The 12,931-nt window shown below is 38.0% G+C and overlaps 1 protein-coding gene across 12 annotated transcripts in view; it reads left to right on the forward strand.

Annotated features, from left to right (window-relative positions):
* The window catches only part of LOC134527552 (neuropathy target esterase sws), a 231,478-nt gene that overhangs the window by 158,303 nt on the left and 60,244 nt on the right, over window positions 1-12,931 (forward strand). For all 12 annotated transcript variants that reach the window (XM_063360331.1, XM_063360340.1, XM_063360330.1 and 9 more), the window contains exons 17-20: window positions 1,678-1,910; window positions 2,538-2,720; window positions 3,924-4,079; window positions 4,955-5,074. In XM_063360331.1, coding sequence (XP_063216401.1) covers window positions 1,678-1,910; window positions 2,538-2,720; window positions 3,924-4,079; window positions 4,955-5,074 — 692 coding nt within the window. The remainder of the gene's footprint in view (window positions 1-1,677; window positions 1,911-2,537; window positions 2,721-3,923; window positions 4,080-4,954; window positions 5,075-12,931) is intronic.

A 12,931-nucleotide genomic window follows, 5' to 3' on the forward strand; every position in this document is an offset into this window, starting at 1 on the left:
TGTGCATCTTAGGCTTCCCACCAAAATCGCTGAGAATAGTGAATATTCGGGTTCAGGAGAAATTGCAGGGCCTAGTAGAATCTTATCTGAACCTCAAAACAATGAACCATCACTCACACAGCCCACACTAGCACTATTCATGACAAAAAAATGTAAGTTTTCAAGCAAAGATGGCAAAGGAAAACACATAGGTAGGCTTATTACAGATATGATATGTGTAGACAATTAGCCACTGTCTGTTGTAGAAAACAAGACTTCAGAAAGCTTATTGCATTTCTGAAACCTCGTTATTCAATGGTTTCGAGAAAATTTCTGGCAAGTACACTTATACCAGAAATGTACCAAACTACATGTGAGAAAGTCAAGGGACTTTTATTGCAAGCAGAATACATCTTACTCACATTAGATATGTGGACATCATCTGTTAAAAGATTCAGGTTTGGGTTCGAGATTCGGTAATTCCAGTCGAGGATTTGAGTTAGGATTCGGATTCGAGGAAATCAGGATTCGCCCCATCCCTACATCTTAAAAAAAAAAGTTCCAAACATTTGGATTAGGGATTTATAATACATTCTTGGGACATTCTGGCCAATCAAAACTGCCCTTATTTAGTCGTTTTGACCTCAGGATTTTGCTAATGTGAGTTATATATGTAACAAAAAACCATGTTACTTAACTTAATTAATAGCTACATTTAATTAAGGTTTCTATATATGTATGCACTCTTATTACTTTAATTTATACTAAAGGCTTCCAAATGGTTAGCTGTGTGAGAAACTACTACGACAGTCTTGTTATCCACTGTTTATCAATAAACTGTCAAATCACTCATACTGACTCACGACACCACGCTTTTGTTATTTATATTTGCAGCTGTGTGTTAAATTTAGTAATTTAATAATACTTAAAAATAAATAGGCTTGATCATAATGAAACTGTCAAGATAATGCGAGATGTTATTACTTAATGTGGATTTAGTCACTAAGAGAAGCAGCTGACCACCCCTGTGTACTGTTAAGGTCAGATACATCTTTTGTTCCAAAAAAAAAGAGGTAAACATTGTTGATTTAGTTATATTTTGAAACGTTGTTTTAGCACAGGTACAGTAGATTATCTTGTAACCGTACTCACTGGGATTTAGCCTATTCTGTGGATAACAGAAAATTCCTGATAATAGTAAATGTTACAACTTGATTATAACCACTAGGCTACAGGTTAAGTGTCAGTATTCAGAACAGTGGAATCTTGCTTCTACGAGAGCTGACATCAGTGGATTAAATCTTGGTGAATGTAAGACATATGGCATGCTCTTATCTAAGTAAAGTACTTAAAGAATGGTTATGGCCACCTGTGTGAAAATTAATGCCAAATACTTGTAACATTACATTATTTAACTGTTTTAAAATGCTCTGTGTGTGTTTTTCACTTTAATAAATAGGAGGCATGATTTTTGGAATGATCCTTATAGTTGTTCTTTGTGATTTGTGAGTGTACTACTACAATGGAATTCATTATATCTATCTTAAATAGTACACTCATTTTTGGTACTTGTTATAGTGTGAACAGTATTTAAGTGTAAAGTGTTTTCCTAGGACTTTGTAATATAAAATTGGAAGTGTAAAGTGTGTACTTTTGGACAGCGAGGTTGTTTGTGATGATGAGCGACTGTGGCTGCAGGAAGCACACTGCGTATGACGTCGGACGTGATTCGCAAGAGCCTGGGCTCGTCCATCCTGAGCATGACCAACGAGTACCACCTGACGTCGTGGCTGGCACAGCAGGAAGACCAGCACATGATCGTGCTGTACCAGTGTGACACCGGCTTCACTCCCTGGACGCAGCGCTGTGTGCGACAGGCCGACTGCATCCTCATCGTGGGGCTGGCGGACAACGAGCCCACCGTCGGCAAGGTGTGTTCCAGCACACGTGGCTTTAGCTGAAATGGGGCCTTACTAGTCAGGGGTGCATTTGTGTTAGTGAGGCGGGATGATAAGTGTGAACGCTTCGTGGTCTAAGAGCAAAGCTCTGAACTGGCGCGCAGTCTTCTCGTCATGGATAAGGAAACCTTTAACATGATACGGCAAATAAATGGAAGAAAAGTGTAATGAAAGTCCCTTTAGTGCTTTGGAGAAAATTTACTAGGTGTTTCATGTCTTAAAAATTATTCTGAAAATACCTACTTTAGCCATTTTCATACTTCTAAAATACATTTTGGAAACTAAATACAGAAACGGAACTACTCATTGCCCTTTGCATATTCTTAAATTATATTCTGAACAGACCCCACTCTGATACCTTGAGCAGTTTTGAAAAGCTCATCATACGGTATGTGTGCCAGGTGGGCGGGGCCCTCAAGTTATATTTCAGCTATTGTTGGGTTGATTTCATACTCTGGGAGTTAATGCTTATCAAACTCCTCTTTGATACAAAAACCACTTTGCTGTTACAAATGATGATTGTTCATGTAAAATTACAGTTGCACCGCCAAGCAGGTGCAGGTGTAGGTGAGCACGTGAGGACTGAGCGTGGTTTTGCAGATAGAGAAGGAGGTGGAGCGACTGACGATGCGCACCCAAAAGGAGTTGGTGCTTCTGCACAAGGAGGGGGCGTTGCGGCCGCGCAACACCGTGGCTTGGCTCAACAACCGCAGCTGGGTCAAGTCCCACCACCACATTCAGTGCCCCAAGAGGATGTTCACACGCCGCTCCCAGCACAAAGTGGTGTGTGCCCCAGTATGGCTGTCCTTGCTATTGGCAGAACAAGGCAAACTCTGTTGTTGGAGATATTCACTGATAGTCACTCTTTATTAATATAAAATTACCAACTAGTTAAAATTAATAAAATAACAAAGTAGCAGATCATTCACTTCCCATCTAGGTGATTCAGGTTCGATTCACGGTGGGGTCAACCCTGGATTTATGGTGAGTGGGTAAATTTGGTGAACATTGCTACAAGACAGTGGATTTTCCCAGGGTACTTCCCTATACATTCATTCTGTCAATACACCTTTCTCATCTCAACATCCTTCGTTCTCTTTGAGAATACAACCTCAGTGGATCATTATGAGATTTATTCCATTTACACTCACTTTTGAAACAAAACATTGCCTTATGATTTTGTACTTTTTATATGTTTAACTTTTTAACTTTACTTTGGCCGCTTATGTAAGTTGTTATATGCTAAGAATGTACTATTGTGATGCTTAAATCATACATAAATACTTTTATTTCTGTTTATGTAATATTTATTATTTATTAAATATTTTTGGTTGCTCAAATTGAAAGTTGAAAAATTATAATAATGTAAATTATAGTCAGTTGTTTCTTTTAATATCAAAGTAAGGTAAAATTAAACTATAAATTTTCAAATGATATCTTAGCCCTGTGTTGTTATTTTTTAGGTTAAAATTGCTATTAAATTGATTTTACTGTCAATTTACTTACCTTGCATAAACTTGTACAAGAGAATAAATTGAATAACATTGGTTAGTACGGTACTTTACACATTATTAGTCAATATTCAGTTTTCACTTAGTAAGAATCCATGGTATGCACACTAAATATATTGCATGTACAGTATTGCAATCGTATTCCTAGTTTGGTTATGTTATCACTGTAACTTTTTTTTTTTTTTCCAAAAAATATAAGGTGTTGTATCAGTTAATGTTCATTTTACTGAGAACAAGTCACTTAATAAAATTAATATTTAACAAGTAGATCTTACGACATTCAGGCATCAAAAGTTAAAATTATGATTTTAATTTTTTTTTATCATTTTGGAGTAAAAGAGTTTAGAATCTGGTTGTATTTTGACTTAAACATTGTAGTGTGTGCCTGTGCCATAAACAAGCCATTACTTAAAGAGTGTCTTACTAAGAGGGTGTGAGCAGTGGCAAGAGATGGTGTGTGTGTGTGGGGTTGCAGAACGAGCTTTACACCAAAGTGCTGATGTCGGAGCCTAACATCCACTCTGACTTCTCGCGCATGGCGCGCTGGCTGACGGGCACCTCGGTGGGGCTGGTGCTAGGAGGGGGCGGAGCCCGGGGAGCCGCCCACGTTGGCATGATCAAGGCCATCCTGGTGAGGCCACCATGCTGCCATCTGAGCTCTCTCCCGGTGCTCATGTTCTAGCTAACCACGCCTTGCAGACAGTGCAGTGGTACCTCATTACAAAGTACCTCTCTTAAAAGAATTTATTACTTCAAAGTACAGTAAACACTCAGTTATCCAGGCCCAGACTATTCGGTTTTTTGTTTGTCCATAGTTAAATTTAGTTTAATTATTAGTTTGTTATTTTCCAAAGTTGTAAAAAAAATGGTGGCGCTCCGGTGTACTACTTTGCTTGGACTCAATTTTTTTAACCACCTGGTCACTGTCCCAGAAGGCTGTTTGATCTGACCCTACTGACCCTTTGTGTCTCCCATCCCCTCAGCTGTCAGATTTTTGACTCTTTGTGAGTGTTTGTGTGTGTGTGTGTGTTAAATAACTGACACTAGTATAAATGTCCTGCACAAATGTAGCAACATGAAAGTGATACATGTAATTACAAAATGTGATATTATACATTATGTAAAACACATTAAAATTTAACAAACTGTAAAATGGTGATGTTGAATTGGGCATTTATTGTCTCTTCATCAAAATTGTCATTACTACATGTAGTAAACATTTTGTTGAATTCATATTTCTCTAATGACACATGGAATCCAGAATTCATAAAACCATTTCCATAGTTTTTTTAAGGAATGACTTAAGTGATGATACACAAGCTGTATTGAAGGTTACAATAAAAAATTACAAAAATTGGATTTTAATTAAAAGGGTGAATTTTTCGTTTGTTTTTTGTAACTTTATGATGCAGTGAAGACTCATTGGACACTTAGTGTGCTGTGGGGAAGTGTAAGATCTCTGTTTGGTTGTGTGTTTGGTGTGTGAAGCATGTGCACATGTTCCAGGAAGCATCTATACCCATCGACATGGTTGGGGGCGTGAGCATCGGGGCATTCATGGGTGCACTCTGGTGCATGGAGAAGGATGTTACGACCATGACGCAGAAGGCCAGAGAGTGGTGTCGGGTAAGTACGCAGATTGCTAATAACTAGGGACAAGATAATGGGCATAACTCACCACAAAGCATCGAAATGCAATTAAAATCATGGAACTAATCAGCAATTTCAATCAAAACTTATTATAATGACAAAAATGTTATATTTTAAATATTAAATTCAATTAAAGTAATCTATTTGGCATGGAAGTTTGTATCACATTTTATGCACAAAAAAAATTGGAAAAAAAGTTTACTTTTCAATCTTGCAATTGTTATTTGTTACTCATTTTTACATTACGAAGCTAACACAAAAATACTTAAAAGTTTTATTTTATTTGTTCCGAATAGTTGGACATGCTTATAAAAATCATATTGTAAAAATGTACTGTGTTAGAGAACTTAGTATCAGGGAACATTTAAGTGCTATATGTGTTCACTAATAAGTTATCTTTATAAATAAACAGAGTTTATAAAAAATAAAAACCAATAACCGAAAATCTCCTGTTTTTTAAAAAACAAAATTAGTCTGAAAAAAAAAACATAAAATCTTGTCTCTACTAATAACTGTTGATGGGCCGAGTTTAGAGAAATCAAAATAATTCAAGCAAGTAGCCTCAGCCCGACTTGCCTTTTCAGTCGAGTTCTTTGTACTCAACTAAACGAGATGACCATAGTTTTCATAAAACCCTGTAGATATTTTATGTGCAACGTGCTTAAAACCATGTACCACTATTTTTATAGATGTTCACAGTAAAAACTCATATTTATGATTTCCTGCTACACAGTTTTCTTAAGGTCCAGACTGCCCAGGCACGCATACATTGTGCAGAGCTTAAACTGTATTTTTAGAAGAGTTGAAAGGGCTAAAGGCGTATTTTCAACATGTCCTGGCATTTAGTGAACTTTTGTGTAAAATTTTCCCTATCTGTGCAAATAATTAACGCTACTGCTTTCCGTGATCTGTGCGCCTTGAGTTACCCATTGCCCACCCCCATGAATCAGCACAGAGAGCAAGTGTCTTGTTTACTATAAGCACGACATGGGCTACATGAAGTTCACTGGCATTCCGTAGACAGCAGCACTCACCAGGGCTGTATTTATGGCAAAAACACCAAGATGTAGTGTTTATTGCCAATGCTTTGATGCCAACCGTTGGTGCTTCTCTGTCGGACAGGCCGTTATGCCACATCGATATCTCCCCTGTAGCGTTTTGTGCGCCACGAACGCCCCAAAACTCAGCCTGATTTGTTCCCGCATTCCGTGTACTTCAAGCGGGAAACGCAGCCTTCGGCGGCGTGGACCACTGGGTCCACAACGCCTTATTCTCAACTCTAGTAGTGTTCCGAGCAAATGTAAAATACATTGGTATATATTATCATGTCAATATGATAATTTGTAAGGATTACCATCTTTCATTTTAATTCTGTAAAACAAATTATGGAAATTAGTGCGTGGCCGCCACACGCGTCAGAAGTGCAACTTCACACATAAGAAGGATAGGAAATTTTTAGAGTACTCTAATATTTGAAACACATAATCATGCATTGAATATAGACATTTACTAGTGTCTCCCTTATTTCCATTTTAATTGATGTTCTAGAAAGTACAGTAGAATCTCGTTATAGCGAGCACGGTAATAGCGAGAACACGGCTATAACGAGGTATTTTTGAGGAATTTACGGCGTGAGAGCTTGAAGCGCGCTTTTGTTATTTGTCTGCTTTATCTCCACCCCTCTCGTTCGCCACTAGACATCTTGCCGTTGACGCCTGTCACATTCTTCAGCCGTGCAGTATCCACCTAAGTGCGTGGCTTTAAAAATTGAATCCCATCCTTTCTTTCTTTTATCAAACTTCCGTTAGTTATCTGTGCCGTGTGTAGACAAAGTTTGAGATTGGAACAGAAACAACGTAAGAGAGTATTTTTTACAAATTAGAAATATGTATGTTTTTGTTTTTATAATCACGTATTTTCACGTTTTTTTTTGTTGTTATCTTAAAAGAGATAATATGAAAAAGCCGCTCTAATGAGATTTAATTGTTTCTTGGTTAACAAAAACTATTAATTATCAAATATTGTTAATTGTTTATATTCTATTTATTATTATTTACGCGACGTCATACTGTACGCGTACGCAATACGACTGGATTCGTTGCTGCAAAATAACATAGCATGTTATGCGGTATCAGAAGTAACGAGTAACGTAACGATAGTAACGAGTACTAATTGTTATAGTAACGAATACATACGGGTACACATTTTTTCATTACTTTTACACCTCTAGTAGGCACTACCGTAATTATTTCCGAATCGCTAGGGCAGTTTTCTTGTAACTTTTGTTTTGGTCAGTTGTTGGGGTATCTGTCCGGGAAAGGGGTGGTGATGGTTTGAGTTTAATCCCAAATTTATTTTCTAAAAAAGTTGACAGGTTTCTTTAAATGAAAAAAGTATAGTTTTCCAGCGAGTACGTTTGAGGCGTACGTGCATTGTCGCAGCCGCACTCCTGCTTTTTTTAAGTAATTAAATCGTCGCGATTCACTAGCACCACCTGTTTGCAACATCCCGAACCAACATGGCCGCCAGCAGACAGCCTGCGTCGACGATAGATAGCAGGACAATGCTGCGTCGGCCGCGGGCTGCGGGCTTAGATGCTATACTTACGTGGCGTGGTAGCGTATTCTGGTTATTTTGACGCAATCGGTGATCGCATCCGTACTTATGGGGTATCGTTTTAAAGAGCATTCACACATCTGCTCACAGAAATTAAGATTTCGTTAATATAACCTGTTATTTTCCAATTATACAGGTTTAAACACAATTTTTATGCTATTTTCGGTTAATTTTTATTTTTTGGGGGCCAAAATTTGTCCAATTGGGTTATAGCGAGGACACGGTTATAGCGAGGATCAAACCCGGAATTGTGACACCTCGCTATAACGGGACTCTAGTGTATTACAATGCGTAAAATTTCATTCTGATGGGCCCGTAATGTAGTGAATTCATTTATTTCTTGTATTTTATTAAGAAACCTTTTAAGAGTTTCAAACATGCAGGTGTAAGTATGTATCATTGAAAGATACTTTTTATGCAGCCTTACAATAATATTTTTTAAAGGTCAGTGAATGTCAGCCACAAGGAATTATGTTTTCCTGAGCATCAAGGAAGTAATAGTGAGACTAGCTGCCAATAAATTTGATTCAGACAGTATATTATATTGAAAAGTTAAAATTTCACCTTGAAAATGTATGAATAATAATGTCATTGCAGGTAACTGGTTTTAAGCAAATATTTTATCTAGCGCTTAAATTTGACCAGTGCCAATTTATATACCTGTAATGAATAACAGAAAGTATAAACATTGCCAAAATTTGTAACTAAATTACTATGCAAATTTTTTGTAGGGTTTCAGGAAATTTTTTTTAAATTATTGAGGTTTTTTCTTGTGAGGGAAAATATTGTCCCAAAATTGTCAAGATGGTTAAGGGTTTTTTATGTAGTGTGTTATTTTCTACTATATCCGGCAATAAAAATTTTGAGAAGATTTATACAGTAAAGTCCAATCTAACACAGTTGTTTGGAAACATAACTAACACCAACGTTGTCGGCTAACCACATTTTACAAGGAAGGGAATGAGTCAGGTCATAAAAAATACTCAGTTATGTTTAGAATGTGCAAAGAGAAAAACTTGTATAGAATTGGTGGAAAACATTGAACTTAATGCTCACAAAACGCACGGACTCTATGACATATTTTTTGTGGATAATTCAAAGTGACTCTGACTAAATACAGATGAGCCTCATCGCTATAGTGTAGTAACAGCTCAGCTATTATCTTCTTCCACATGGCTGACAAAAAAGGGTCTGTGCTAGTGACGTCAGCCGGGGCTTCGCCCCACGAGCCTGATCACCCTCCGTTCCCTTTCCCACCACCCTTCCTACCCGGCATTTGTGTCGTGACGTACGTAGCTGTGTGAGATTCAAACTGCGCGCCATGAACTACAGCAAGAGGGCGCTTAGCTGCAGTGCGGCGCACCCCTATAAGTCTTAATAAATATTGTAATCCTTTTCTTTTCGCCCCAAAATAGTGTCACGACGGCTATGCATGTGTCTTTTATTCGACTAAATCAGGATGTTTTGTTATTTAATACGTGCAAGCACGGACAAGGACGCTTCCTAGCGGGCGACGGAGGAACTAGCATGCAACTTGTAATGTTGCAGAACCCTGCCCTCCTAATTAAATAATTTTTCTTTTAAACTGTTTTTATGCATGTAGATATTTCTTAAAAGGTCTTTTCAAGGATATTTTACAGCTTTTATGTATGTTAGAGTTGATATTTTTCACTTGCTGAATGTTTTAAGAAGGTATTATGTATTTTATTAGACATTTTTAATCATTACTATTTTTTATGTAATTATTCACAAATCAGCCGCTGTTCTAGATTTTTACCTATTTAGGCCTACTTTTTCAGGTTATTTATAAATGATTTTAATTTTGTAAAGTAATCTTATTATGATGGCTGTTCTTTATTTTAATTAACGTGTTGGATGATTCTAAAACAAGGGACTGTGTCTGGTGTGATGGATAGAAAGAGAGGCTTGAGAGGCCTGTAAGTGGGAGTGAGAAAGAAACAGTGCTTCCCCGCCAACTGAGATAAAGATGGTAATTTCCTCCCTGCGTGGGAACTGAGTGATAACTGCTCTCTCACGGTGTGGGAGAGAGAACGAGAATTGAAGTCCCCGATTTCGATGTGAAATTGAAAAGAGATAGATCAGGGGAAGCCCAGAGTTCTGTGTGTAAAAGGTTTTTTCATGTATTGTAACTTGTTCTGTGATTGGCTTGTATCTGTAGCATGAATGAAGAGTGCGTGTGATTGGTCGGTGAGTTCATGTGACGTCTACTCCCTGCGTGGAGAAGAGTGTGGCAGGACTTCACCAGTCGTCTGTCGATCGCTGCCTCAGTAGGTTGCGTTCGGTGGCTTCTCGCCAAATTATAATGTAATTTGCTAATGGATAATTTCACGTTGGTGGTCAGAGCCAGGCCGAGTATTAAGTCAACCTAATTTGTTTTATTTTCTTTCGAACAGTACATAATTAGAAATTACGGCCACCTTCGTAGGCGATTTGGCTCGGGGCGAAATTCGGTTTCGCTGGGTGCGGCCACGTTTGAGGCCGCACTGACTTCATGTATTTGCAGCAAAACATTACTGAAGCATAGCTGCCAACCATTACGGATTTTCCGTAATTATTACGGATTTAACACCGAATTACGGAATTACGGAACATCGCTGGTGTATTACGGAAACGAGGCGTTGTGCTGCACGGAGACGGAAAAAATTCAGTTTCTGCTGTGCGGTTTCGTGAACGCAGTTCGAATACATCGCGTGGTTGCGCAAATAACGGAACTAGTATGTGTGCGCATGTACTATTGAAATTAGTAGATTAATTCTCGTGTTTTCAAATAGTAATGGGATGGTATTACGTCCATTGTACGACAAAACTAGTACATATTCTCGGACTTTTCGTTTTTCGGCTACTTACATCACGATAATTTTTGCACGGTACTTTGGCTAACCTGTGTTTTAATTTTTTTTGAAAGCCATTTTTTTCATCATAGTGTTTTTGTCTTTCTACAGACGTGAAATTTTTTTTAATGTTTTTCGATAGTGTTTTGTTCTTCAGTGCCGGTTGTAGAAATGAAGCGTGTGACAGAACAAGTGTTTCTGGGGGGAAAAAAAGAACGCAATTCTTCAGAACTTTCGACTTAAACTATTCAAAAGAATGGCCATGCTTGTCGTCTTCAAATGTTTTGGAACACCACGCGTTTTGTAATGTATGCACGTGTGACTTTTCGATTGCACATGGTGGAAGGGATGACTGTAAACGGCATATTGAATCAAAGAAACATGCGGAACATTTTATAGCCATGACGATTAATATATCTATATCGTCGTTTTTTTCGCTACATCTGAAGAAACGAAAGTAACGAACGCAGAGTTATTGTTTTTTCAAGTTCTTTTGTTTGTCTTCTGTTGTTTGTTTACAAGGAAGTTCTAATCCAACCAGGATAAAAGAAGCAAATAAAAAGACAGTTGTTCACAAGTTTAACTTTGAATACTTTGAATTGAAGGTTCAAACTTTCCAGTAAAATTATTGACATTTCTTACATATTCAGATGAATGTATTGTTCAAATAGTTTTTTTTATTCATTAATTTGCATTGTATTCATATATACCTATAGGCCTATATTTTTCATTTTTTTTTTGCATTTTATTTTCCTTGTTTTATCTTGTATGTGTCATAATTCCCCAGGAAACATTTATCGTGCATTATTTACGCGTACTTTTTTTTCTTCATATAATTGTCATTACTGATGGGTGTGATTTGAGGTTGGCAGCTATGCTGAAGGATGCTATTTTTTCCGTTAATTCTCATCACGCGAACTACGAGCAATTTTCGACAGTCAGATATACATGTGGAACAAGTAAATGAACCATTGGAAGTGTTTGGATTCGTCGGGGCATTCTATTTGAAAAAATAAAAAACAACAAAAATTACAATCGGCGTTGAACTGTTTATTTTGTATATAACGAACTGTTATAAACTTCATTTAAACCATTTTCTATCATATAAGTAATTATTACAGACGGTCTGGGCATGGATGTAATGTACTAATTTTTGTAAAAATTTATGTTATTCTCAATAATAACCCGGAGCACGCAATAGCTAAGTTGTAACGGTAATTGGGTTCGGCGCGAAGGGCGCCATGTTGCCTTCCGCAAGCCCTGGTCTTTTCCCAGTCTCCTACAGCCGGCCGAGAGTGGACGTCTCTGCAGACACCCTGAGGACATCACCGTTGTTTCACCGAGAAATAGTTCTGTTAAGTAATTGATCCAAATCGTTTTCTTTATATCCTCGGGGCCTCTCTCAGTCGGAGAGACTGCTTGATTAATAATTATTTACTCTCCGGAGTTTTCTATCATCTGTGTATTAAGTAACGGCTTGAGGCGGCCACGTGCGTGTTCGCCTCCTCACCTAACTCGCTCCGTGCCTCGGGCGTTTTATAGCAGTATCACAGAAGGATTGTGTAAGGGCGTGTAACGTGAGTAATAAAAAACCAACTTAATTGAGTCACGTGTTTTTGTGTTCGGGGGAGCCACGTGGGTCCTTAACCTGGTCAGCGGCGTGTGGGACGCCCTGAGAGCCCACTGCGGTAATTAGAAGCGTGCCCGACGCTGAGAGTGGGCTTAGTTAGGGACAGGCGGTGCGTTAAAAAATCAGGAGGGCTAATATCTCGCTGCACACGGGCCACGTAACACCCTGAGTTAGAGTTCTCCAGCCGGGTCCACGTGCCCACTCACGTGGTGGCGCCCATTAGTTTCCACCAATATTCCAACTTCAACACCGGTACGCCCTCACTAGAAAGCAAAAAAGAAGTTTGTATCTTTTACCTAAGCAAGCATACACTGGACAGGAAAAAAAACAAGCTAAGCTTCTACTATTTTCCTTTAATTTAGTTAAAAACAAACCAAAAGTAAATCAACAAATCTTAAAGAGAATTTATTTTCAAAGAATGAAAGAATCAAACAAAAAAGTTTTTATTCTTCTTGTACCTAGATCAAACAGTGGAACCTCACAACTGTGAAAACTGGCAATGGCGGAAGGTTTTTTTCTAACAAGTACTCGTAGTTATTAAAGTACAAAGTTTAATTATCACTCCTTCCAAAAATTTCTGCATTTCACTTCCTATCTCAAAAATAGCGCATTGTAGAGAAAAAGTATTGATTTTTATAGGGACAAAAAAAGTTCTCTACTAAATGGTTTGTGAATCTAACCATCTTAATTTTATTGGCAGATCTTCACACGACCTGCTGTGCCGCTGTATTGTGC

Source organism: Bacillus rossius, chromosome 1 (assembly GCF_032445375.1).
Source record: "Bacillus rossius redtenbacheri isolate Brsri chromosome 1, Brsri_v3, whole genome shotgun sequence".
NCBI classification, from domain to species: Eukaryota; Metazoa; Arthropoda; class Insecta; order Phasmatodea; family Bacillidae; genus Bacillus; species Bacillus rossius.